Source organism: Gorilla gorilla, chromosome 20, assembly GCF_029281585.2.
Source record: "Gorilla gorilla gorilla isolate KB3781 chromosome 20, NHGRI_mGorGor1-v2.1_pri, whole genome shotgun sequence".
NCBI classification, from domain to species: Eukaryota; Metazoa; Chordata; class Mammalia; order Primates; family Hominidae; genus Gorilla; species Gorilla gorilla.
The window spans coordinates 23,644,955-23,671,895 of NC_073244.2; the positions used below are offsets into that span (position 1 = coordinate 23,644,955).

The following is a 26,941-nucleotide window of genomic DNA, read 5'->3' on the forward strand; positions in this document are numbered from 1 at the left end:
TGAGTGTGTTTTTCCCCCAGCATATACGGAGCCATAGTCTTGAATAAGCAGACCCACCCCTGAGATCCCATGGGTCGTCATCCACCAGTGGCTGGGGAGGGCTGCCTTCCCCTTTCCCTGCCCAGCACCTTCCTCTGGCCTCACAGGTCCAGGAGCACAACGGGCACGTGTTTGCCAGCTACCAGGTTAGCATCCCGCAGTCGTGCGAGCAGTGCCTCTCCTATATCTGGCTCATGGACAAGGCCCTGCTCTGCAGCGGTGAGTGGCTCCCCCACCAGGCCCCAAAACCCTCCACGTCCCCCACCACCCCTCACTGCTCAAGAGGTCTTCAGGGCCAGGCAGGGTGGCTCACACCTGTAATCCCAGCACTTTGGGAGGCCGAGGCAGGTGGATAACGAGGTCAGGAGTTTGAGACCAGCCTGGCCAAGATGGTGAAACCTCATCTCTACCAAAAATACAAAAATTATCTGGGCACAGTAGTGGGCACCTGTAATCCCAGCTACTCGGGAGGCTGAGGCAGGAGAATCACTTGAACCTGGGAGGCGAAGGTTGCAGTGAGTCGAGATCGCGCCACTGCACACTAACCTGGGCAACAGAGCAAGACTCTGTCTCAAAAAAAAAAAAAAAGGTCTTCACCCCAGCCCAGCCACCAGGTCAGATCTTTCTGGACCGTTGTCCCAGCCATATCCCACCCCCTCAAACCGTCCACCATCACCCAAGGAGCAGAGCCCAATTCTCAGCTGGCCCCAAGGCCCCCAGTAGCCAGCACCCACCCACATCTGCAGCCTCCTCTCCTCGTGGGCCCTGCCTCTCTGTCTCTGTACACGCTGCTCCACCGCCTGAACCATCGGCCCCTCCTTCCCCAGGCTCCTCACCGTCCCTCCCCTGTAGGCCAGACTCAGCCCCAGGGGACCCTAAGAGACAGGGCCCAGGAATGACCCAGCTGATCCATGCTCACACAGCTTTGATATGGCCAAGCCAGTACCCAAGCGCAGGCAGCCTCCAGAGGCCCAGCAGGGTCAAGAGGGCCTCTCCTACATGTGTTTTTCTGCCAGAACCATTCGGACCAGGGTCTCTTCAGCCCAGAAGGCAGCCCCACCACCCCACATCTGTCCAACAGTCAGTTGTCATGGTCCTGAGATAAGGATGCGGGACCCAGGCCCGTCCCCTCACCTGATTCCATCCTTGCCAGATGCCAGACACTCTCTTCTTTAGCGTAACCAGTGTACCCTCTGCAAGGCGTCAGCTGGGTGGCCTGGGATTCAGTGTGGTTGGAAGAAGGAAAAGCAGCATTGTCTTTGCCCCGTGACATCTTCATCCCAAGTCCCCAAGGCCACCTCCTGGCAGGACCTTTAGACCTTTAGTTCTGCCAGTAGGTGGCCTTGGGGACTTGGGGCAAGGATGTCACAGGTCCCCACAAACACCTGCTCATGGTTCCGCTAGCCAGGCTGGGTCTGAGGCCATGAATGGCCACCTTGGAGCTATGAAGTTTGTCCACACGGCCTCCTCTCTCGGGAGTCAGGGCACAGGTTCCTGCAGTGTGGGTTTAGAAGTTGGCAGGCCAGGCACAGTGGCTCACACCTGTAATCCCAGCACTTTGGGAGGCTGGGGCGGGAGGGTCGCTTGAACTCAGGAGTTCTAAATCAACCTGGGCAACATGGCAAGACCCCATCTATACAAAAAAAAAATACAGAAATTAGCCAGGCACGGTGGTGCACGCCTATAGTCCCAGCTACTTGGGAGGATCACCTGGGCCTGGGAGGTCAAGGCTCCAGTGAGCTATGATAGTGCCACTGCACTCTAGCCTGGGTGACAGAGTGAGACCCTGTCTCAAAAAGAAAAAAAGAAACCAAAAAGAAGGCAATCCAGGCCAGGTGCAGTGGCTTACGCCTCTAATCCCAACACTTTGGGAGGCCGAGGTGGGCAGATCACCTGAGGTCGGTAGTTCGAGACCAGCCTGACCAGCATGGAGAAACCCTGTCACTACTAAAAATACAAAATTAGCCAGGCGTGGTGGCACACACCTGTAATCCCAGCTACTCGGGAGGCCGAGGCAGGAGAATCACTTGAACCCGGGAGGCGGAGATTGCAGTGAGCCGAGATCACGCCATTGCGCTCTAGCCTGAGAACAAGAGTGAGACTCCATCTCAAAAAAAAAAAGAAGAAGAAGAAGAAGGCAATTGACGGCCCCCTGCCAGCTGGGTGGGTGGCTGCAGGAATCTGGGGTCCCCAGCACCCTCTGTGACTCCCACCCTGTGGACCTCCTAGTGTGCAAGATGACCTGCCACAAGAAGTGCGTGCACAAGATTCAGAGCCACTGCTCCTACACCTACGGGAGGAAGGTGAGTGTACGAGGCCTGGAACTTTCTACAATGACAGTCCGCTCACGGCCAGGTGCACCAGGAGGTGGTGCTTGATGTGAGGGCCAAGCGAAGCATTGAGCAGCCAGCAGGGGGCGGCTGTGGCCTCTGGTTCTGCAGAACACACCATTGTCCCCGGTTCTGTACAAACTCCTTGAGGCCCTCAGGCAGGGCCCAGGCCTGTGTGTGTGTCTCAGCTCCCCCAGCCCTGCTCACCCTTGCTCCTGAGAGAGTCCTGAGCCATGCAGAGGGAGGCCCCCCAACTCTGTGCATAAGGTTGGGGTCCTGGGTGCTGGGGGTGCAGCAAGAGTCAGGGTCTACTTCTGTGAGGTGGCTGTGGGGGCTAGGTTATAGCTCTCTCCCCACGAAGGACCACCCATGCCTTGGGTGGCCTACAAAGGAAGCCCCTGCCCAGTGGCTGCCATGCTGGCCTTGACTTCTGCAGCCCCACACCCCCAACAGCCACGCAGAAGGAGACAGGGAGGGACAGAACAGCAGAGGAAGCCCTGAAGGCCTTGTGCGGGACCAGGAGGGAGAGGCCCCCAGAGACAGCTGGAGAGGAAGACAGCTAGGCCCAGACCTGACCCCCCACCCCGGCACTGCAGGGCGAGCCAGGCGCTGAGCCTGGCCACTTCGGTGTGTGCGTGGACAGCCTGACCAGCGACAAGGCCTCGGTGCCCATCGTGCTGGAGAAGCTCCTGGAACACGTGGAGATGCACGGCCTGTACACCGAGGGACTCTACCGCAAGTCGGGCGCTGCCAACCGCACTCGGGAGCTCCGGCAGGCGCTGCAGACAGGTGGGCGCTGTGGGCAGGTGGGCGCAGTGCCAGGCCCCAGGCACAGCCGTCCTGCCAGTGCGCCGCTCACCAGTCCCACCCCACCCACCCCACAGACCCCGCAGCAGTCAAGCTGGAGAACTTCCCCATCCACGCCATCACAGGGGTGCTGAAGCAGTGGCTGCGGGAGCTGCCCGAGCCCCTCATGACCTTCGCACAGTACGGCGACTTCCTCCGAGCCGTCGGTGAGCCCCATGGCGGTGCGGGTGGCAGCAGGTGGCCACAGCCAGGATACAGCGCTCGCTGTGACCAGCCCAGGAGGCAGGACCACCCAGTTCACAAACTGAGAAACTGAGGCCCAAAGCAGTCGGCCCAGCCAAACCGGGTCCCCAGTTTGGGGTGGGGCCAGGACACCTCTGTAGCCATCCATTCTTGCCTGGGCACCACAGGGTGGATGGCACCTGTGCCTCTCAGGTCGTGTTGGTGGGGACAACAGGCACCTTGGGGACCCTTGGGAGCTGATGTCCTCAAACCCCACTGCCTGCAGAGCTGCCAGAGAAGCAGGAACAGCTGGCTGCCATCTATGCCGTCCTGGAGCACCTTCCAGAAGCCAACCACAACTCCCTGGAGAGACTCATCTTCCACCTCGTCAAGCAAGTGCCTCCCCACCTGCCCTCTGTGGGGTTAGGGTCGCATTGGGAACCCCCGAGGCAGCATTTCCCAGGAGGACCCGAGCTGGCGTTCTGTGGTGGTTTCGAACCAGGATGCCAACCACTGTTGGGGGTTCTGGGAGGGGGCCAGGCTGCTGGGCCGCCCGGGTCCCTTGAGGTACCTCTCTGTGCTGCGGAAGCATCTCCCAGTGCTGGGCTGTGGCACTGCTTTCCCAACAGCCACCCCAGGGCTCAGAAGTTCAGTCTCGGGGCTCCCTGGGACCTCCCTCCCTCGGCTCTAGCCATCCTCTAACTGCCAGTGGCTGTGCAGGGTGGCCCTGCTCGAGGATGTCAACCGCATGTCACCTGGGGCGCTGGCCATTATCTTCGCACCCTGCCTCCTGCGCTGCCCTGACAACTCGGACCCGCTGACCAGCATGAAGGACGTCCTCAAGATCACCACGTGAGTGCCCACCCTGCCCCGGAGGCATGCTCAGGGCAGCCCCACCCAGGACCCCACGACAGCTCCATCCATCCCTGTGTAAATAAATGTGTAAGAAAAGTCCAGAGCCAAGTGCAGCGGTTCACACGTGTAATCCTAGCTACTTTGGGAGGCCAAGGCAAGAGGATCACTTGAGGCCAGGAGTTTGAGACCAGCCTGGGCAACATAGCAAGACCCTACAAAAAATTTGAAATTGGAAATTTGTATTTAAATATAAAAATTTAATTTTCAAATTTAAATTTTTAAATTCAAATTTTTATTTAAATATAAAAATTTAAATTTTTGTCTCTACAAAAAATTTAAAAATTAGGCCAGGCGTGGTGGCTCACGCCTGTAATCCCAGCACTTTGAGAGGGCGAGGTGGGTGGATCACTTGAAGCCAGGAGTTTGAGACCAGCCTGACCAACATGGTGAGACCCCATCTCTATTAAAAATACAAAAATTAGGCTGGACGAGGTGGCTCACACCTGTAATCCAGCACTTTGGGAGACTGAGACGGGCAGATGACCTGCGGTCAGGAGTTCGAGATGAGCCTGACCAACATAGAGAAATCCTGTCTCTACTAAAAATACAAAATTAGCCGGGCATGGTGGCGCATGCCTGTAATCCCAGCTACTTGGGAGGCTGAGGCAGGAGAATCACTTGAATCCAGGAGGCGGAGGTTGCAGTGAGCTGAGATCATGCCATTGCACTCCAGCCTGGGCAACAAAAACGAAACTCTATCTCAAAAAAAAAAACAAAAAAAAATACAAAAATTAGCCAGGCCTGGTGGCATGTGCCTATAATGGCCAGCTACTGGGAGGCGGAGGCTACATTGAGCTGAGATCGCACCACTGCACTCCAGCTGGGCCACAGAGTGAGACTCCATCTCAAAAAGAAAATTTAAAAAAATAAAAAATATATATATAAACTAGCCAGGTGTGGTGGCAGGCGCCTGTAATCCCAGCTACTCGGGAGGCTGAGGCAGGATAATTGCTTGAACCCAGGAGGTGGAGGTTGCAGTGAGCTGAGATCACGCCACTGCACTCCAGCCTGGGCGACAGAGCGAGACTCCGTCTCAAAAAAAAAAAAAAAAAAAAAAGAGCAACTATCCAGATGGCAGTGGCCCCAGCAGTTGTGTCTTTTTGAATGTGCTTTAATGAGCACACCCCATTGTACTAAAACAGAACTTTCTTTTTTCTTTTTGAGACGGAGTCTCACTCTGTCTCCCAGGCTGGAGTGCAGTGGCACAATCTCGGCTCACTGCAAGCTCCGCCTCCCGGGTTCACGCCATTCTCCTGCCTCAGCCTCCCAAGTAGCTGGGACTACAGGCATCCACCACCACACCCGGCTAATTTTTTGTATTTTTAGTAGAGACGAGGTTTCACTATGTTAGCCAGGATGTTCTCGATCTCCTGACCTTGTGATCCACCGTGAGCCACCGCTTCCAGCCTAAAACAGAACTTTTAACAAAGGCTGGATGATAGGTGAATGGTAGTGGATTCCTCTCTCTGCTACAAAGCGTCCTGTCACGGGAGGATAAGGAACAAGCAGCAGCCCCTGCAGGTCACACCACAGAGCTCACCCAACCTGAGTCCCTCTGGTACTGACCACTCCGGCCTGAGTCCCTCTGGTACTGACCACTCCGGCCTGAGTCCCTCTGGTTCTGACCACTCCAAGCTGAGTCCCTCTGGTTCTGACCACTCCAAGCTGGGTCCCTCTGGTTCTGACCACTTCAAGCTGGGTCCCTCTGATACTGACCACTCCAGGCTGAGTTCCTCCCAATAATGACCACTCCAAGCTGAGTCCCTCTGACACTGACCACTCCGAGCTGAGACCCTCTGATACTGACAACACCAGGCTGGCCTTGAGCACCAAGTGGGCATACTGTGGGTCAGCACATGTCTGGAGCCCCTGGGGCCATCTGCCTGTTGCCCCTGGGACAAACTGCCCAGCAGCTTGTACTTCTCTGCGAGGCAGGATAATTCCCACCCTACTGGTGACTAAGGGGTTCAGTTCACTCTGACCCTCCTTCAAACAAGGAGGCGTGCAGAGACAGGAGACAGGCTCAAAGACGTAGAGTGAGCTGCCGAAGGTCACACTGCATGGGAGCTGGCACAGCCGTGTCCCAGGCACTGCTTGGTCTCTGAGCCTCAACCACTGCCCCCCAGGCACCAGCTAGCATCTCCCTGGACCTCAGACGTCCCCGGGGCGGTAACTGAGTCACTTCCTCCCGTGGGCCTTCTCTGTAGGTGCGTGGAGATGCTGATCAAGGAGCAGATGAGGAAATACAAAGTGAAGATGGAGGAGATCAGCCAACTGGAGGCTGCAGAGAGTATCGCCTTCCGCAGGCTTTCGCTCCTGCGACAAAATGCTGTGAGTACCGGTGATCGTGGGGGCGGGACCTCTTTGGTGGGGCGGAGTCTGGTGCTGGGCAGGGCCTTGGGCGTGGCTTTGTTGCTGGGAAGGCTGGTGAGTGGGGTCTTGGTGGGCGGGGCCTTGGGTGGGCAGGACCTCCCATGCCGAGGATGGCACCGGGTAGTGGGTGTGGTCTCGGGTAGCAGGGCGGGGCCTCCCTTCCCAGTTCCCCGCCCACTCCTACCACACCCTTGGCCACAACCAGCCTGGCTGGGGCCACCAGGCCCTGCAGGTAGGGGCAGACTTACTGCCTTGAACAAAAGACGACGGTCCTCGCTCAGCCTCACTCCAATTATGTTCCTCTAGGTGAGGCAGGTAGGGGGACCAGCTTCCTGCTTGCTGGTGGTTCAGGTCATCAGTCCAGCCTTGTCCCTTCTGACCTGGGCCCTACCCACGGGGAAATGTTCCCATAGCAGAAGAATCAGCCCCACAGTGCAGGGGTGTGTTAGTGGGGAACGGGCTCTGGGCTCCTGTGGGAACCAGGGACCCCCTATCTTGGTACCAGTCATTGGATGTATCCCCAGCTCATGCCTGTGTCTGTCTTGGCCCGTGTGGTCACCCTGTGTTCATCTCTCTCCCAGCCATGGCCTCTCAAACTGGGGTTTTCGTCTCCCTATGAGGGGGTCCTGGTATGTACGCGTTCGGTGGGCCCGCGGTGCATGTCTCCCGGTGCAGTGCATGCTGGGGTTCCCTGGGGCCCTGGGCCCCTCATAGGATAGATAGAGCCTGTCCTAACCTTCCGGAAGTGCATGCTGGGGAGGCCCCTTGCCTGCTGACCTTCTGTGCTCAGGACGACTAATCGGCCACATGACCACCACTCTGTCCCATGGGATTCCTAGAGAAGTCTCACTAAGAGCCCAGCACACTCACATCACAACTAACCTCCTGGGATCTGCTCACACCTCCGGCAGTAACCTCGCCCACTCGGAGATGTCAGTGGGACCCCTTGCTTCTTTGTTTCAGAACAAGAGCCCCAAGACCCGGGACAGCCAGGAGGAGGAGCTGGAGGTGCTGCTGGAGGAGGAGGCAGCCGGCGGCGATGAGGACCGGGAAAAGGAGATTCTCATTGAACGGATCCAGTCCATCAAGGAGGAGAAGCAAGTGGCTCGGTCCCCTCCCTCAGTCCTTCATGTTTAGGGCAAGCTGGAGTGCAGGTTCCATCCCTGGTGGTCCGCTTGACCTCGCCAGGTTTGGTCCTGTCATCCCTAACACTGGGCAAACAACACCTTTTTTTTTTTTTTTTTTTTTTTTTTGAGACGGCGTCTCGCTCTGTCGCCCAGCTGGAGTGCAGTGGTGCTATCTCGGCTCACTGCAACCTCCATCTCCCGGGTTCAAGCGATTCTCTGCCTCAGCCTCCAAGTAGCTGGGATTACAGGTGCCCACCACCATGCCCTGCTAATTTTGTGTTTTTAATAGAGACAGGGTTTCACCACATTGGCCAGGCTGGTCTTGAACTCCTGACCTCAAGTGATCCACCCACCTTGGCCTCCCAAAGTGTTGGGATTACAGGCGTGAGCCGCCGCACTCGGCCTTTATTTCTGAGACAGGGTCTTTCTCTGTCACCCAGGCTGGATTGCAGTGGTGCGATCACGGTTCACTGCAGCCCCAATCCCCTAGGCTCACGGGGTCCTCCCACCTCAGCCTCCCCAGTAGCTGGAACCACAGGTGGTGCACACCACCACGCCTGGCTAATTTTTTTTACTTTTTGTAGAACAGGGTCCGCCTATGTTGCCCAGGCTGGGTTCAAACTCCTGGGCTCAAGCAATCCTCCTGCTTGGGGTGGGGGGAGGTTGGGGACACAGAGTTACATCTAGGAGCAGGACAGCCTGCTCTGTTCCACACTGGCCCGGCACTTCCGGTGGGGTGGCCTTGGACACCACTACCCTTTTTCCTCCAGGGAGGACATCACCTACCGGCTGCCGGAGCTGGACCCAAGGGGCTCGGACGAGGAGAACCTGGACTCGGAGACGTCGGCCAGCACCGAGAGCCTGCTGGAGGAGCGGGCCGGGCGGGGGGCCTCGGAAGGTCAGTATTAAGGTAGCGTCTGCTTTTCTCCTTCCCATCCATCCCAGCAGGCCCCAGGGCGAGGGTCCTCCGGCTGCCGGCCCTGAAGCTGCAGTAACCCTGCCATCTGTCTCTCAAAAGGGCCCCCTGCGCCTGCTCTCCCTTGCCCCGGCGCGCCCGCCCCGAGCCCCCTCCCCACCGTGGCCGCCCCTCCACGACGAAGGCCGTCGTCCTTCGTAACGGTCAGAGTGAAGACCCCCCGGCGGACCCCCATCATGCCCACGGCCAACATCAAGCTCCCACCAGGCCTGCCCTCCCACCTGCCTCGCTGGGCACCGGGTGCCCGGGAGGCGGCTGCCCCAGTGCGGCGCCGGGAGCCACCTGCCCGCCGCCCGGACCAGATACATTCCGTGTACATCACGCCCGGGGCAGACCTGCCAGTGCAGGGCGCCCTGGAGCCCCTAGAAGAGGATGGCCAGCCACCTGGGGCCAAGCGGAGGTACTCGGATCCCCCAACGTACTGCCTGCCCCCCGCCTCGGGCCAGACCAATGGCTGAGGGCCACAGCTGACAAAGTCTGCATGTCCGAGGACGGCCCCTGCACTGGAGCTGGGCGCCAGAGCTGCAGAGCTAGTGTTCGGCCCTCAGAGAAGGATCCAGAATCAAAAGCTCAAGAGTGACGTGAGGTGGGCACCGGCCCCAAGTGCAGAGTCAAGGCAGGGAGAGGCCGGCTGGAGCCAGGCCCCCTCGCGCGCAGCCCCCAAATCATGGACGCACCTGTGGGGAGCACCACATCTCCACCTGCGGCCTCACATCTCCCCGCTCCCCTTTTTGTACGTTTAACTGTTTCTTTGTACGTGGTTTACGTAACTTTAAACTGTAACAGCCTTAATGGAAGACCAAATGGTTTTTTATATGTGTATGTACAAAGTTTTCTATTAACGCTGCCCGTCTCCCTTATAACCTGGACGTGAGCTGTCAGAGCAGAAGCCACTAGGCCACTGCGCGTCTGAGGCTCAGACCCCTGCTGTGGTTGGCTTGGGGTGGCCAATGGGCTGGGACCCTCCGTGAGAGTTTTGGACACTCGGGTCACCTGACCCGTGCCTCTCTGACACGTCTCTGGGGGGCAGCCACCTGGCCAATGTGCATTTGAGGACGTGCTGGAACCTTCCATGGGGGTCTAGGCTATTGGCTGGAGCCAGGACATGAGTCAGGGGCACCATGGACCTCACGTGCCAGGGAGACTTGAATGTGGCTGTCACTCTTCCAGACGCCAAGGGCTGCAGGAGGCTGCTTTTGGCACTACCCACCCCGTGTGACAGAATAGGAGCCGGCGACTCAGGACTGCTCACGGGTCAGGAGGGCAACGCCTGAAGTCAGACCTCCCTATAGGTCAACAGGGACAACCTGGGGATCTCTGGAGCAGGGCCCTCCTCTCTCAGGCTTGGCCCACTCCCCCAGACACCTGGACACGTGGCCACAAATCTGGGACAAGGGGCCCCCGCACAGCGTGAAATAAAAAGTGCCTGAGAAGTGTGTGCATGGGACGCCTGCTCATATGGGATCGGGCTTGGAAGAACAGGGCCGGTGGGTGGGGGTCTGCCCTGTGGCCTCAGCCAAGAAGGGTGCAGAATATGGGTGGAACACTGTCCTCAAAGATCTGTCTTGATCCTCCAGCAAACAGGGAGCTCCCAGCAGAGCCTCACTTGGCCAGGAGCGCCTGCTGTCCTGGCAGCCCTCTCTGGCCTCCCTGATTCAGTGCCCAGCCTCTGGAGCCTAAATGTCAGCTGCAGCAGCCACCCATCCAGCGGAGGTGGCCAGTTCCTGGTGGGCCCAGCAGGACAGGAACAGATGGGCTCCCAGGCTGCCATCGGATGGGAGTCGTGGGAACTGGCTAGCTGGTATTGGTTGGGGCGCCGTGAAGAACCCAAGTTCAGACAGCACATGCCAGAGGTTGAGGGGCTTCTCCAAGGCCACACAGCTGGGAGGGGCATGGCTGGGATTTAGACTCTGCCCTGCCAGCCTCTAGAGGCCCCTTTGATGGGCCCTGGGTTTGGTCTCCATGGTTTGTTGTGGGTTTTTTTCTTGAAACACGGTCTCGCTCTGTCACCCAGGCTGGAGTGCAGTGGCGCAATCTCGGCCCACTGCAGCCTCCACCTCTCGGGTTCAAGCGATTCTCTTGCCTCAGCCTCCCGAGTAGCTGGGATTACAGGCACGCACAACCAAGCCCAGCTAATTTTTGTGTTTTTTCATAGAGACAGGGTTTCACCATGTTGGCCAGGCTGCTCTCCAAACTCCTGACCTCCAGTGATCCACCCACCTCACCCTCCCAAAGTGCTGGGATTACGGGCGTGAGCCACCGCACCTGGCCCTCCATGGTATTTTCCTTTTTTTTTTTTTTTTTTTTGAGACGGAGTCTTGCTTTGTTGCAGTGGCACAATCTCGGTTCACTGCAACGTCCACCTCCTGGGTTCAAGCGATTCTCCTGCCTCAGCCTCCCAAGTAGCTGGGATTACAGGCACCCACCATCACGCCCGGCTAATTTTTGTATTTTTAGTAGGGACGGGGTTTCACCATGTTGGCCAGGCTGGTCTCAAACTCCTGACCTCAGGTGATCCATCTGCCTCAGCCTCCCTAAGTGCTGGGGATTACAGGCGTGAGCCACCGCACCTAGCCGTCTATGGTATTTTTCAAGGACATCAGGCCCACTGGTGTAACCAAGGTACAGATGACCTAAGGTGTGGGAAAACATGAAGGCTACATGCCAGGCCCTGGTTCCTGTGAAGCCCCCACCCTCATCCTGTCACTCCAGAAGAGAGGCACTGCAGGCATAGGGGTACTCAGCTTCCAGGTACTGAGGTGGGCTGGGAAGGGGTTCTCCATGGGGGTCTGGGCGTTAGGGGGGACCCAGCCCCACCTTGCTCACTCTCAGGCAGAGCTGTCTCATGTCCCCCTTGAGGCAGGTACTGTCACACTGTCCATTTCCCGGGGGAAGAAACGGATCCAGAAAAGTTAAACTCTCCCAGGGCCGAGGATGGAATCAGAGCTGGAGCTGTGACCTGGAAACCCATAACCACAATACAGATGAGCCCTGCTGAGGTGGGGGAAGCCTTGGATTCCTGAATCCCAGGCTACAGAAATCGGGAAGGGTGTGTGGACGCGAAATAGCTCCGACCGGGAAGAATCCAGGTAGAAGTGGGGTGCGGGGAGGTACTTTGAGCAGGCAAAACAGAACAAGAGGGCACACTGCACGCGGGTCTGACACCAGAAGACCCCGGTCGTCCTATCATTCCCGAAGGGTTAACATGCTCTCGAGGAAAAGCAAGTGATTCGCCTAAGTAAGAATGGGGTGGCGCCTCTCCTATTTTTTTAAAATAGAGATAGAGTAGCGCTATCTTGCCCGGGCTGGCCTCAAGCAATCCTTTCCCACCTCTGCCTCCTAAAATGCTGGCATTACAGCCCTGAGCCACCGCGCCCGGCCCAGCGCCCCGACTCAAAACAAGATATTACTTCCGCTTCAAACAAAGATGGGCCAGCGAACGAGCGCGGGGGAAACATCCGCCCGGAAGGCCACTTGAAGGCACTTCCGCCCTCTCTTAACATGGAGCCGGCGGAAGGGGCGGTGTACGGCCGGGCGATAATGGCGGCGTCGAGGCTGGAGCTAAACCTGGTGCGGCTGCTATCCCGCTGCGAGGCGATGGCAGCGGAAAAACGGGACCCGGACGAGTGGCGCCTGGAGAAGGTGAGGGGATCTCGCACTGCCGCGTAGAGCCCGACTCCCGGGGGGTGATTCCTAGGGTTGGAAGCCACCTGGCCCGACTCCCCGGCCCCAGTAGCCTCTCGGGCAGCGCCCTTTCCGGTCAGTCCCGCCACGTCCACCTGTAGCTTCCGCCCCCATCCCTGGGACTCCGCCCCTCCCCCACTGGCCCCGCCTCCTTCACGCTTGACCCCTCCCATTTGTCGGCCCCGCCCCCCCCCCCCGACTCCCATGATCAGGACATGGGAAAGACCCCCGGGTGACAATCCACTTTTCCTCCCCAGTACGTGGGAGCCCTAGAGGACATGTTGCAGGCCCTGAAGGTCCACGCGAGGTGAGTGCAGGCAGCCTCAGGGCTTTCACATCAGCACGTGGCTGTGCTACTGGGACATCCCAGTACCGCTATCCCAGCTGGGACCCTTCCCTGAGCTGGGGACCATGGACAGGTTTTGTTTTTCTTCTTCCTGCCTTCCAGCAAACCGGCCTCTGAGGTGATCAATGAATATTCCTGGAAGGTGGATTTTCTGAAGGGGATGCTGCAAGCCGAGAAGCTGGTGAGAAGGGGTGCCCCTGCCCCCTCAGCCCCCATCACCGCTCACTTTGGTCCCCAGGACCTGCCCCTCCAGTGACTTATCTTCCCACATTTCTGCAGACCTCCTCCTCAGAGAAAGCACTGGCCAACCAGTTCCTGGCCCCTGGCCGTGTGCCAACCACAGCCAGAGAGCGAGTGCCCGCCACAAAGACGGTGCATCTGCAGTCACGGGCGCGGTACACCAGCGAGATGCGGAGTGAGCTACTAGGCACGGTAGGGCTCCTTCCCTGGTCCCTGGGAATCCCTTGGACAGGAATAGGGGTTCTATGCTTGCAGGCAGCCAGAACCACAATACTGTCAGATACAGCAGCCCTAAGGGGGTCCAGCAATCTCTTCCCTGGGTCATCACACAAGGCTGCCCAACAGAGGGGCATTGTGGCTAAGGCTTTGCTAGATGAATAGGAATTTGGTACAAGGCAAAAATGGAATGTGTCTGGTTAAGCCCCAGAGTTGGCCCAAGAGCAGGGTTTGAGTCCTGGCTTGCAACTTACAAGACACATAAGTTTCTTCAGCCATAAAAGAGGATGACAAGTTCCTTTCTGAGCACTTTATGTGGATCAGCTCAATCTTTTAAAATATGAGTTGTTGTGGCCGGGCGCGGCGGCTCACGCCTGTAATCCCAGCACTTTGGGAGGCCGAGGCGGGCGGATCATTTGAGGTCAGGAGTTAAGACCAGCCTGACCAACATGGAGAAACCCCGTCTTTACTAAAAATACAAAATTAGCTGGGCATGGTGGCTCACGCCTGTAATCCCAGCTACTCGGGAGGCTGAGGCAGGAGAATCGCTTGAACCCAGGAGGCAGAGGTTGCGGTGAGCTGAGATCAAGCCATTGCACTCCAGCCTGGGCAATAAGAGTGAAACTCCGTCTCAAAAAAAAAAATATGAGTTGTCATTACCAGTTTAAGGTTGAGGAAACAGGCTCAGAGGTGATGGGATTTCCCCATGTCCTGACTGAAGGTGAGGAGGTTGAGGTCAGAAGGGACAGGTTTGGGAACAAGACAAGGGGGGTGACTTCATGGCATTTACTTTTTTTTTTTTTTTGAGATGGAGATTCGCTCTTGTTGCCCAGGCTGGAGTGTGGTGGCGCGATCTCGGCTCACTGCAACCTCCGCCTCCCAGGTTCAAGCGATACTCCTGCCTCAGCCTCCCAAGTCACTAGGATCACAGGCACCCCCACCACACCTGGCTAATTTTTTGTATTTTTAGTAGAGATAGAGTTTCATTATGTTGGCCAGGCTGGTCTCGAACTTCTGACCTCAGGTGATCTGCCCACCTTGGCCTCCCAAAGTGCTGGGAGTGAGCCACTGCACCCAGCCTCATGCCACTTACTTCTTTCCACAGGACTCTGCAGGTGAGTCACCATGAACACAACAGGACTTGAGGGCCAGCTGACTAGGACAAGACATGTATCCTTGCTGCCCCGGGGCCTCCATGCCAAGACTCCATGCCCTGACTCCAACAGGAGCATCACCAAATTACACCTGGAGGAAGAGCCAGGACAGAGGAAATGGCCCCGAGAGGAAACAAAGCTAGGCACAGTGGCTCACACCTGTAATTTCGGAGGCTGAGGCAGGTGGATCACCTGAGGTCAGGAGTTTGAGACCAACCTGGCCAACATGACAAAACCATGTCTCTACTAAAAATACAAAACTTAGCCGGATGCAGTGCCACGTGTCTGTAGTCCCAGCTACTCGGGAGGCTGAGGCAGGAGAATTGTTTGAGCCTGGGAGGTAGAGGTTGCAGTGAGCTGAGATTGCGCCAGTGCACTCCAGCCTAGTTGACAGAGAGAGACTCTGTCTCAAAAATAAGCAAATAAATAAATTTTTTAAAGCTAGGCACTCCCAGCCTATGGGACCAAGGCTAGGCTGGAGGGAGGGACCTGGGGTCTGAGGGAACCGAGACAGGAGTAAGGAGACCCTCCTAGAAGAGGGGGTATTCAAGCATGGTCAGAAGCCAACGGGGCAGCAGACAAGATGAGGAAACAGCATTCCAAGCAGTAGACCCAGCACAGGCAATGCTCAGGATGCCGGAAACGGGAAACCAACACTCGCCTTTTTTGCTTGGCCTGTTTTGCTTTCAGAGCCTGAGATGGACGTAAGGAAGAGAACGTGAGTGTCTGCGGCCCTGGGGCAGTAGTGGCAATTGGGCGGTGCGGCAGGGACGGGGTAGCAGTGGCCAAACCCTGGACCACCGAGGCACTACCACAGGGATCTAAACCAACCAGAAGCCACTTCTGTTGATGCTCTTCCCAGAAGTCAAAGGCCAGGCGCAGTGGCTCACGCCTGTAATCCCAACACTTTGGGAGGCTGAGGCAGGCAGATCACCTGAGGCCAGGAGTTCAAGACCAGCCTGGCCAACATGGCAAAACCCTGTCTCTACTAAAAATACAAAAAATTAGCCGGGCATGGTGGCACGCGCCTGTAGTCCCAGCTACTCAGGAGGCTGAGGCAGGAGAACTGCTTGAACCTGGGAGGTGGAGGTTACAGTGAGCCGAGATCACGCCATTGCACTCCAGCCTGGGTGACAGAGCGAGATGCTGTCTCAAAAAAAAAAAAAAAAAAAAAAGGCCGGGCGCGGTGGCTCATGCCTGTAATCCCAGCACTTTGGGAGGCCGAGGCAGGTGGATCACGAGGTCAGGGGTTCGAGACCAGCCTGACCAACATGGTGAAACCCTGTCTCTACTAAAAATACCAAAATTAGCTGTGCATGGTGGCAGGTGCCTGTAATCCCAGCTACTCAGGAGACTGAGGCAGGAGAATTGCTTGAACCTGGGAGGCAGAGGTTGCAGTGAGCCGAGATCGTGCCACTGCACTCCAGCCTGGGCGACAGAACAAGACTCTGTATCAAAAAAAAAAAAAGAAAATGTGTTGGTCTTCTCCCCTTTCCCACTCCATCTCTCATGTCCTCCTCCCCCCGTGTGTGAGATCAGTGGAGTGGCAGGGTCCCAGCCAGTGAGTGAGAAGCAGTCGGCAGCTGAGCTAGACCTCGTCCTGCAGCGACATCAGAACCTCCAGGAAAAGCTGGCAGAAGAGATGCTAGGACTGGCCCGGAGCCTCAAGACCAATACGCTGGCCGCCCAGAGTGTCATCAAGAAGGACAACCAGGTGTGGGGACGGGGGGAGCTCTCCAGCCTCTGCCCTGGGGCATCAGAGAAGGCTTCCCAGCACAGGAGCATTGTGGCTGGGGTTTTGCGGGATGAATAGGAGTTTTGTAGAAGGCAAAAATGGCATTCCCAGCAGAGGGCACAGCACCAGCAAGCGACAAGAGGTGCAGGCCAGTCCCAGGGAAGTAGAGAGAGGCCATTCTTGGCCCCAGTCCTGTTGACACCTTTTCCACCTCCCCCACAGACCCTGTCACACTCACTGAAAATGGCGGACCAGAACCTGGAGAAGCTGAAGACGGAGTCAGAGCGTCTGGAGCAGCACACGCAGAAGTCAGTCAACTGGCTACTCTGGGCCATGCTCATTATCGTCTGCTTCATCTTCATTAGCATGATCCTCTTCATTCGAATCATGCCCAAACTCAAATAAAGACCCCCGCCCACCTTGTCTGTCTTCCGTCTGTCCCCTGCCCCCATCTAGCAGTGCCTTTCAGTCTGGCCAATGAGATGGGAGGGTTTTTGGCAGTCCCTGAAGAGCCACAGACAGTGCATGAGCAGGGGAAGAAGAACCTCAGGGCCAGATGCGGGGGCTTACGCCTGGAATCCCAGCACTTTGGGAGTCCAAGGCAGGTGGATCACTTGAGGCCAGGAGTTCAAGACCAGCCTGGCCAACATGGTGAAACCCCGTCTCTACCAAAAAATAAAAAAATCAGGCAGGCATGGTGGCGCACGCCTGTAGTCCCAGCTACTTGGGAGGCTTAGGCACGAGAATCACTTGAACCCAGGAGGTGGAGGTTGCAGTGAGCTGAGATCCCAGTACTGCACTCCAACCTGAGCGACGGAGCGAGACTCCATCGCAAAAAAAAAAAAAAAAAAGATTCTAAAAAGAAAGTCAGGCTTGGCAGGTGGTGACTCATCAAACGCGCCCTCCGCCCATGTTCCTCTGGAGCCTACCCCACAATGGACGAGGCCCAGCCCCAGTAGGCCCTAGGAGCCTCCGGTTGGCAGACTTACAGCCGAACACAATGCCTTCAGCGATGTAAGGCCAGGGTGAGGCCAAAGGGTAGAACAGGGGCTTGGAGGGTCGGGGAGCAGTAGGGCCATGACAGGAGCTCAGCCTGGAGGAGGGGGCATCAACACGAGGTCTTCCCTGGAATTAAAGGCAATAGTTCAAGGACACAGCTCAGCCACACTGCAGCCTCAGCTCTCGGGACACTACAGATCCCTCACAGTCACTCGACAAACACACATGGGTCGTGCCCAGTGCTCACAGGAGACCCTGCCCTCCCCAGGTCACAGTCTGATCATTTCAAAGGAGAACTGGGTGAGTACTAGGGTAGGGGTCCTGAAAAGGGTCGTGTAGTAGGAATTCTGGGGTCCTGAGTCCTGCTCTCACACCAGCTCCAGACAGGGCACAGCCTGTAAGAGCAACTGAGGGGGCTCGGTGATGAGGGCTTGGGGTGTCTGCCTCATGGCAGCATGACGGCATTGTGGGGACACTTGGAGGTGCCCAATGGACCCCCACTCACGTGGGTGTAAAATCCTTAGGTAGGGTTGTGTGGGTTTTTTTGTTTTGTTTTGTTTTGTTTTGTTTTTGAGACAGGGTCACGCTCTGTGGCCCAGGCTACAGTGCAGTAGTGCAATCATAGCTCACTGCAGCCTCGACCACCAGGCCTCAAGCAATCCTCCTGCCTTGGCCTCACAAAGTGCTGGGATTACAGGCATGAGCCACTGTGCTCAGCCCAAGTAGAGATTTTTAAAAGCGCTACTGGCAGCTTTTAAAAAGTAGAACATAGAGCCAGGCGTGGTGGCTCATGCCTGTAATCCCAGCACTTTGGGAGGCTGAGGCGGGCGGATCACCTGAGGTCAGGAGTTCGAGACCAGCCTGGCCAACATGGTGAAAACCCATGTCTACTAAAAGTACAAAAAATTAGCTGGGCATGGTGGTGGGCACCTGTAATACCAGCTATTTGGGAGGCTGAGGCAGGAGAATTGCTTGAACCCAGGAGGCGGAGGTTGCAGTGAGCCGAGATCACACCACTGCACTACAGCCTGGGCAACAAGAGCGAGACTCCATCTCAAAAAAAAAAAAAAAAAAAAATCATAAGAAGGAGACAGCCAGGTATGGTGACTCATGCCCGTAATCCTAGCTACTGGGGAGTCTGAGGCAGGAGGACCCCTTGAGCCCAGGAATTGGAGGCTACAGTGAGCAGTGATCATGCCACTGCACTCCAGCCTGGGTGACAGAGTAAGACCCCTACTCAAAAAGAAAAAAAAAAAAAAAGGAAGTTTATGCCTGAGACACAGGGATGATTCCTTATTAGAAAGCCACGTTGGCCAGGGCACCGTGGCTCATGCCTTGTAATGCCAGCACTGTGGGAGGCCGAGGTGGGAGGACCACTTGAGCTCAGGAGTTTGAGGCCAGTCTGGGCAACATGATAAAACCCTGTCTCTACAAAAAATACTCCCAGCTACTTGGGAGGCTGAGACAGGAGAATGGCTTGAGCCCAGGAGTTTGAGGATGCAGTGAGCTGTGATCACACCACTACACTCCTGCCTGGGTGACAGAGCGAGACCCTGTCTCAAACAACAACAACAAAAGCCAGCTACATTAATGCCTCAGAAAACAAAATCACAGATGCTGAAATGACAAATTGTACTGTTTAGCCTCCATTACCCAAAGTCTCCTAATTTAAAAAGAAAGGAAATAGATGGACATGTTCCTCACTTCACTGAAAAATCTCAAGCCAAAGGGAGCATTGACTTTAATGGGCAAATACTCAAAACTTCTGCCATCAAAATGAGGAATAGGCCAGGTGCGGTGGCTAAAGCCACCTGTAACCCCAGCACTTTGGGAAGCCAAGATAGGCAGATCACTTGAGCTCAGGAGTTCGACACCAGCCTGACCAATATGGTGAAACCTGGTCTCTACAAAAATACAAAAATTAGCCAGGCATGGTGGCACGCACCTGTAATCCCAGCTACTCAGGAGGCTGAGGCAGGAGAATCACTTGAACTCAGGAGGCAGAAGTTGCAGTGAGCCAAGATCGCACCACTACACTCCACCCTGGGTAACAGAATGAGACTCCATCTGAAAAAACAAAAACAAAAAAACGGGGGGAATGGAATGGGGAAGGATGCTTACAGTCGCCCTGCCTCCATAACGTAACATAGTCTTGAGGTGGTAGTCAGCACAACTAGACGAAAAAAAGAGGCCGGGCGCGGTGGCTCACGCCTGTAATCCCAGCACTTTGGGAGGCCGAGGCGGGTGGATCACGAGGTCAGGAGGTCGAGACCATCCTGGCTAACACGGTGAAACCCCGTCTCTACTAAAAATACAAAAAAAAAATTAGCCGGGCATGGTAGCGGGCACCTGTAGTCCCAGCTACTCGGGAGGCTGAGGCAGGAGAATGGCATGAACCCAGGAGGCAGAGCTTGCAGTGAGCCAAGATAGCGCCACTGCAGTCCAGCCTGGGAGAAAGAGCGAGACTCCGTCTCAATAAAAAAAAAAAAAAAAAAAAAAGAAATGGGGCCAAATATGGTGGTGCACGCCTGTGGTCCCAGATACTTCAAAGGCTGAGGCAGGAGGATTGCTTGAGGCCAGAAGATAGAGACTAGCCTGGGCAACAATAGCAAGACCCTATCAATAGAATAAATAAAATGCCAGGCATGGTGGCTCATGTCTTTAGTCTCAACTACTTGGGAGGCTGAAGCAGGAGGACTGCTTGAGCCTAGGAGTTTAAGACCTGACTGGGCAACATAGCGAGACCCCATCTCTACCAATAACAATTTTAAAATTTAAAAATTATCCAGGTGTAGGCCACCTGGTTGGCTCACCAGGCCACACTGGCCAAGATGGTAGAACCCTGTCTCTACTAAAAATACAAAAATTAGCCAGGCATGGTGGCGGGCACCTGTAATCCCAGCTACTCAAGAGGCTGAGCCAGGAGAATTGCTTGGCCCAGGAGGCAGAGGTAGCAGCAAGCCGAGATCACACCACTGCACTCCAGCCTGGGAGACAGAGCAAGACTCCGTCTAAAAAAAAAAAAATTATCCAGGTGTGGTGGTGCGTGCCTATAGTTCCAATTATTCAGGAGGCTGAGGCAAATGATCACTTGAGCCCAGAAGTTCAATGCTGCACTGAGCTATGATCGTGCCACTGCACTCCAGACTGTGCAACACAGTGAGACCCCATCTCTAAAACAAGAAGAAAGAAAGAAATGAGATTGAAAAATAAGAAAAGAAGAAAAGAAATGAGAAGGCAAAATTATTTGCAGATGATATGACCATATATATGATAGGCCCAAGCAATGTGACTAAAAATATTTCAATAAAAGAATTCCTTAAGCTAGCAAGAGACTTACAGATATTTAAAAATTCATTTCTTGTATACTATATATGTATATAGCTTTAAAATGTATTAAAGCATCCCATTTATAGCAGCAATAAAAAAAGATACACTGCCTGGTTAAACGAATTTTCTTGACATTTGAAGAACTTTTTTTGGAGTCGCCCAGGCTGGAGTGGTACACCAGCACAATCGTGGCTCACTGCAACCTCCGCCTCCCGGTTTCAAGTGATCTCCTGCCTCAGCCTCCTGAGTAGCTGGGATTACAGGTGTGTGCTGCCATGCCTGGCTAATTTTTGTATTTTTAGTAGAGACGGGGTTTCACCATGCTGGCCAGGCTGGTCTTGAACTCCTGACCTCAAGTGGTCCACCCACCTCGGCCTCCCAGAGTGCTGGGATTACAAGCATAAGCCACCTTGCCCGGCTGACATTTGAAGAACTTTTAAAAATCAACAAGAAAAAACATTTGCAGGATATAACAGGAAAAGAATTACGAAATAGCGAAATAGTCTCTAAATGTTTTCACTCATACACTAGGCAATATTTCCTTTTTTTTTTTTTTTTTGAGACAGTCTCTCAACTGTCATCCAGGCTGGAGTGCACTGGCGCAATCTTGGCTCACTGCAACCTCTGCCTCCCGGGTTCAAGCGATTCTCCTGCCTCAGCCTCCCAAGTAGCTGGGATTACAGGCGCCTGCCGTCACACCTGGCTAATTTTTTATAAAGAGACGGGGTTTCACTATGTTGGCCAGGCTAGTTTCGAACTCCTGACCTCGTGATCCGCCCGCCTCGGCCTCTCAAAGTGTTAGGATTACAGGCGTGAGCCACCGCGCCTGGCCTTAGTGGGCAATATTTTCAACTTTGAAAGTACAGGTGAGGGGCCAGCGCGGTGGCTCACGCCTGTAATCCCAGCACTCTGGGAGGCCGCAGGCGGATCACGAAGTCAGGAGATCGAGACCATCCTGGCTAACACGGTGAAACCTCGTCTCTACTAAAAAATAGAAAAAATTAGCCGGGCGTGGTGGTGGGCGCCTGTAGTCCCAGCTACTCGGGAGGCTGAGGCAGGAGAATGGTGTGAACCCGGGAGGCGGAGCTTGCAGTGAGCCGAGATCGCGCCACTGCACTCCAGCCTGGGAGACAGAGCGAGACTCCGTCTCAAAAAAAAAAAAAAAAAAAAAAAGAAAAGAAAGTACAGGTGAGGGAATCCGTTATCATGCCAGTGCCGCCAAGGTTGTGGGAAAACCCCTGTATCTCTTGGAGCATAAATGGTACAATCTCACTAAGGAGTAACTTGGCAGTATGTTCCAAATGTAAAATACACACATCCCAGACAGGAGGCTGAGGCAGGAGGATCGCTTGAGTCCAGGAGTTGGAAAACAGCCTGGACCCATAAGGACATTTCCTCTCAAAAAAAAAAAAAAAATGCCAAGCACGATTATGGGATCACACCTGTAATCCCAGAATTGTGGGAGGCTGAGGCGGGTGGATTGCTGGAACTCGGGAGTTCAAGACCAGCCTGGGCAACGCAGCGAGATCCCGTCTCCACAAAAAACACAAAAATTAGGGAGGCGTTGTGTCACCTGTGGTTCCAGCTACTTGGGAGGCTGAGGGGGGAGGATCAATTGAGGCTAGGAAGGAGGTCGAGGCCACAGTGAGCCATGATCATGCCCTCCAGCCTGGACAACACAGCCTCTCTCTCTCTCTCTCTCTCTCTCTCTCTCTCTCTCTCTCTCTCTCTCTCTCTCTCTCTCTATATATATATATATATAAAAGGCCGATTTTGGGCACACTGTCTATGAGTTAGCTCTGCTCTGCCAGGAACAGTACTGTTCAGTAAAGATGCTATCTAACACCACCTGCTCGCCCTTAAAAGAAATAAAAGAAAAAGAAAGAAAGGGGCGGGTGCGGTGGCTCACGCCTGTAACCCAGCACTTTGGGAGGCCAAGGCAAGCGGATTGCTTGAGTCCCGGAAGCTGTTCAAGACCAGCCTGGCTAAAATGACGAAACCCCGGGCGGGCGCGGTGGCTCACACCTGTAATCCCAGCACTTTAGGAGGCCGAGGCGGACGGATCACTTGACGTCAGAAGTTTGAGACCAGCCTGGCCAATGTGGCGAAACCCCGTCTCTACTAAAAATACAAACAACAACAACAGCAAAAAATTAGCTGGGCGTGGAAGTGTGCGCATGTAGTCCCAGCTACTCGGGAGCCGGAGGCAGGAGAACCGCTTGAACTCGGGAGGCGGAGGCTGCAGTGAGCCGAGATCACGCCACTGCATTCCAGCCTGGGCAAGTGAGACTCTTGTTAAAAATTTTTTTTTTCATATAATTGCTGAAAAAAATAAATAAGTTTAAATTTGCAAAACCATCCCGTTTTTTCAGACAAACTTGAGGGTCGAGGTCGGAGTCGACCATGTTTCGAAGGTGTGTGGCCACGCCCAGCCAGGTCAGCCCCGCCCCCAGGCCGTCAGGCCCAGCCCCCTTTCGTCAGACCCCGCCCCCAGCCCTGCTGAGCGACCCCGCCAGTCGGGTCCATCCTGCAGTAAATGCACAACCCGGACGGAAGTGCCTCTCCGACAGCAGATCCAGGCTCGGAGCTCCAGACGCTGGGACAGGTGACCCGGGGCGGTAGCGAGCCGGACGGCCTTGCAGGTGGGGCGGAGGTCCCGAGGAGCTCCTCGGGCGCGGTCGTCTGTGGCCTCTGCGCGCCCCCAGAGGGCGAGGCTCCGGCAGCGCGGGGGTTAACTCGAGCCGGTCCCAGGCTGCGCGGCGACGTCAGAGTTCATTTACATAGCGCTCATTTGGGTTGCGCAGTCGTGGGCGGGGTCTGGACGTCGCTGCGGACCAATCGCGTGCGTCTATGCAAATAGCGGTCGTTCTGGGGAACTCTGCTCCCGCGGGGTGAGAGTTGGCCGCTCTTCGGCCGAGCTGCCCGCGCGTCCTTTCTCCGTGCGCGTCGTCAGGCGTGTTCTCTCCGCGTGTCCACCCACAGGCCGCCCGCAGACCACCCCCGCCGCGCGCGGGACACGACGCCCCCCGCAGGACCCGCCCATCAGCCCGGAAACCCCTGAGCTGCTTCTCCCGGAGGCCGATGCCCACACGGGAGCCCCCAAAGACTCGCGGCTCCCGGGGGCACCTGCATACTCACCCGCCTGGGCCTGGGCCCCCGGTGAGCCTGACCGGGAGGGGGTCCCCAGGCCGGGCCTCTAGGCAAAAGATTTAGTCCCCCCAGTTTGAGGGACTCCGGTTTCCCGACACCCCGATTTAACTCCAGACCACGATTCCTGTGGCAGCTGCAGGGACTGGCGTCCCGAGGCCTCAAAACCAGCGCCCCCCGCCCTCCGTGCCAGCCCCAGCCGGGACCCCACAAGGCAAAGACCAAGAAGATTGTGTTTGAGGATGAGTTGCTCTCCCAGGCCCTCCTGGGCGCCAAGAAGCCTATTGGAGCCATCCCTAAGGGGCATAAGCCTAGGCCCCACCCACTGCCCGACTATGAGCTGTGAGTGTCCCCCATGTGATTCTTCATGCCTGGGATCAGGAGAGGGGCACTGAGGCTGGGGCTTTGATAGTTGAATAAGAGTTTACCAAAGAGTAGAAAGAAAAGGATCCCTTGCTGATCAGTAGTGGGATCGCCCCTGTGAATAAGCCACTGCACTCCAGCCTGGGCAACACAGTGAGATCCCGTCTCCGAAAATAAATAAATAAATAGGCCAGGCGCGGTGGCTCATGCCTGTAATCCCAGCACTTTGGGAGGCTGAGGCAGGCGGATCACCTGAGGTCAGGAGTTCAAGACCAGCCCGGCCAACATGGTGAAACCCCGTCTCTACTAAAAATACAAAAATTAGCTGGATATAGTGGCGCATGCCTGTAATCCCAGCTACTGAAGAGGCTGAGGTGGGAGAATTGCTTGAACCCGGGAGGTGGAGGTTGCAGTGAGCTGAGATCGCTACACTGCACTCCAGCCTGGACAACAGAGCAAGACTCTGTCTCAAAAAATAATAATAAATAAATTAAAAGAGGGAGAGAAAAGGAACGTTTCTAGTAGGGGCCCAGCATGGACAAAGAAAAGCAAATTACACTGACTGGGGGAAAGAGTGGGGTTCTTTACACTCACACTCTGACCCTCTTCAACCTGGTAGTAAGTACCCACCAGTGAGCAGTGAGAGGGAACGGAGCCGCTATGTCGCAGTGTTCCAGGACCAGTACGGAGAGTTCTTGGAGCTCCAGCACGAGGTGGGGTGTGCACAGGCAAAGCTCAGGCAGCTGGAGGCCCTGCTGAGCTCCCTGCCCCCACCCCAAAGCCAGGTCAGCACTAGGGAGAAAGCCCTGCCCCGCAGCCCTTCTGAGTGGCCCGACCCAAGCCTCTGGGACACCCACTGGGTCCAGATTTCCAGGACTCTTTCTCCTCTCCGTTGGCTGGGCGCCGTGACACATGGCTAAGGTCAGCCCTTGAAGTCCCCACTAGATGGGCATTTAGTCTGTCTGAGCCTGTTTCTCCATCCCTTCTTGAATTCAACTCTCCCTAAACCCCCTTTCTACTCCTCCCCTTGCAGAAGGAGGCCCAAGTTGCAGCCCGGGTTTGGAGGGAGTTTGAGACGAAGCGAATGGTGAGTCTTGCATCCCACAGCTTGGTCTTGCACCCCTGAGACTTCTCTGAGGCTGGGGTGCCTGTGCCCAGTTTCTTTCTTTTTTTTTTTTTCTTTCTTTTGAGACAGAATCTCGCTCTGTCACCCAGGCGGGAGTGCAGTGGTATGATCTCAGCTCACTGCAACCTCAGCCTCCCGGGTTCAAGCGGTTCTCCTGCCTCAGCTGGGATCACAGGCGCCCACCACCGTGCCTGGCAAATTTTTGTATTTGTAGTAGAGATGGGGTTTCACCATGTTGGCCAGGCTGGTCTCGAACTCCTTACCTCAAGTGATCCGCCCACCTCGGCCTCCCAGACTGCTGGGATTACAGGCATGAGCCACCTCGCCCGGCTCACCCGGTCGCCTGTGCCCAGTTTCAAGGAGAGAAAATTGAGGCTCGGAGAATGAAAGGCAGAGAGTTAAGCAGCTTGAAGGCCACAGGGCAGACTGCTGCAAAGACTTCCGGGTCTCGCCCTGCCTAGGATCCTGGCTTCCTGGACAAGCAGGCTCGCTGCCACTACCTGAAGGGTAAACTGAGGCATCTCAAGACTCAGATCCAGAAATTCGATGACCAAGGAGACAGCGAGGGCTCCGTGTACTTCTAAGTGCCCCTGCAGATGGGCAGAGGGATGCATGGGGATGCAGGTCCCTTGCATTTCTTGGTATCTCTCAGCTTTTCCTCTTGCAGCTCCCCCTACCAGGGGTCGCTTTCTCCTGGATTGCAAATGCCTCTTCAGTTTGGACTCAGCTCTGACCTGAAGGCCTTCCAGGACTTCCTTCTCTGGGTCCTCTAGCTCTGACCCTATAGGGACTCCAGATCTCAACCTGTTCCCTGGAAGTAGGGCCTGCTCTCCATCCCAGTGAAATAAACATGTATTAGACACCTACTGAGTATAATTACTTAACACTTCTGATTTCACTCAGTTGTCACACACACAAAAAGTTGTTTTTTGTTTTTGTTTTTGTTTGAGACTGTGTCTCACTCTGTCGCCCAGGCTGGAGTGCAGTGGCACGATCTTGGCTCACTGCAACCTCCGCCTCCCCGGTTCAAGTGATTCTCCTGCCTCAGCCTCCCAAGTAGCTGGGATTACAGACACCTGCCACCACGCCCAACTAATTTTTCATATTTTTAGTAGAGATGGGGTTTCACCATGTTGGCCAGGCTGGACTGGAACTCCTGACCTCAAGTGATCCGCCCACCTCAGCCTCCAAAAGTGCTGGGATTACAGGTGTGAGCCACCATGCCTGGCTGGGACCAAGAGTTTCTGTGGGTCTAGTAATGGGGACAAGATTGCTAGTGGATGCCAGTCTTGGTAGGGCAGCCTTCTGGAAGATCCAAGGGATGCCATGCTGGGGTCCACCTAAAGGGAGTGGGCTCAGCCTGGGAGCCCTGCAAGAGGCCATGAATGCACCCCAGACAAATGGATTCCTTTTTTTTTTTGAGTGTTATTCTGTCGCCCAGGCTGGAGTGCAGTGGTACCATCTCGGCTCACAGCAACCTCTGCCTCCCAGGTTCAAGCGATTCTGCTGCCTCAGCCTCCCGAGTAGCTGAGATTACAGGCACCTGCCACTGCGCCCAGCTAATTTTTGTATTTTTAGTAGAGACAGGGTTTCACCATGTTGGCCAGGCTGGTGTCGAACTCGTGACCTTAAGTGATCCGCCCACCACCTCCTCCCAAAGTGCTGGGGTTACAGGCGTGAGCCACCACGTCCAGCTGGATTCTTCCACTCTCTGTGTCTCCCTGGGCACTTCAGGACAGCAACTGACCCCAGTGTGTGGGCACGGTCCATATGCATGGCCTGGGGAGAGGCTCTTCCAGTGTCCGACCCATC

General features: G+C 55.6%; 3 protein-coding genes across 6 annotated transcripts in view; all 3 read left to right on the forward strand.

The window, feature by feature from the left end:
• MYO9B (myosin IXB) overlaps positions 1-10,225 on the forward strand; it is a 138,026-nt gene extending 127,801 nt beyond the window's left edge. The window contains exons 30-40 of one of the 2 annotated variants that reach the window (XM_055372082.2): positions 147-258; positions 2,269-2,342; positions 2,966-3,158; positions 3,254-3,382; positions 3,685-3,790; positions 4,119-4,250; positions 6,521-6,644; positions 7,268-7,315; positions 7,650-7,787; positions 8,588-8,711; positions 8,832-10,225. In XM_055372082.2, coding sequence (XP_055228057.1) covers positions 147-258; positions 2,269-2,342; positions 2,966-3,158; positions 3,254-3,382; positions 3,685-3,790; positions 4,119-4,250; positions 6,521-6,644; positions 7,268-7,315; positions 7,650-7,787; positions 8,588-8,711; positions 8,832-9,247 — 1,596 coding nt within the window. In that variant the 3' untranslated portion in view covers positions 9,248-10,225. Of the gene's footprint in view, positions 1-146; positions 259-2,268; positions 2,343-2,965; positions 3,159-3,253; positions 3,383-3,684; positions 3,791-4,118; positions 4,251-6,520; positions 6,645-7,267; positions 7,316-7,649; positions 7,788-8,587; positions 8,724-8,831 lie in introns of both variants that reach the window. The other variant, XM_055372084.1, reaches the window with a different exon arrangement.
• A 2,031-nt stretch (positions 10,226-12,256) lies between these two features.
• On the forward strand, positions 12,257-16,585 carry USE1 (unconventional SNARE in the ER 1). Its single transcript, XM_004060250.4, has 8 exons — positions 12,257-12,431; positions 12,731-12,780; positions 12,922-13,000; positions 13,099-13,251; positions 14,381-14,390; positions 15,120-15,147; positions 15,969-16,143; positions 16,387-16,585. The coding sequence occupies exons 1-8, from the start codon at positions 12,291-12,293 to the stop codon at positions 16,567-16,569; spliced, it is 819 nt and encodes a 272-aa protein (XP_004060298.2). The 5' UTR covers positions 12,257-12,290; the 3' UTR covers positions 16,570-16,585.
• Positions 16,586-22,982: 6,397 nt separating this feature from the next.
• Positions 22,983-25,995, forward strand: OCEL1 (occludin/ELL domain containing 1). Of its 3 annotated transcripts, none has more exons than XM_055372085.2 (6): positions 22,983-23,098; positions 23,476-23,652; positions 23,777-23,982; positions 24,623-24,788; positions 25,037-25,090; positions 25,483-25,995. In XM_055372085.2, exons 1-6 carry the CDS (start codon positions 23,030-23,032, stop codon positions 25,588-25,590), a joined length of 780 nt encoding a protein of 259 aa, XP_055228060.1. In that variant the 5' UTR covers positions 22,983-23,029; the 3' UTR covers positions 25,591-25,995. The 3 variants fall into 3 exon arrangements, with proteins under 3 accessions (XP_055228060.1, XP_004060300.2, XP_018870814.2); XM_004060252.3 differs by having other exon boundaries at positions 25,591-25,995; XM_019015269.4 differs by having other exon boundaries at positions 25,797-25,995.
• Positions 25,996-26,941: the final 946 nt, after the last annotated feature.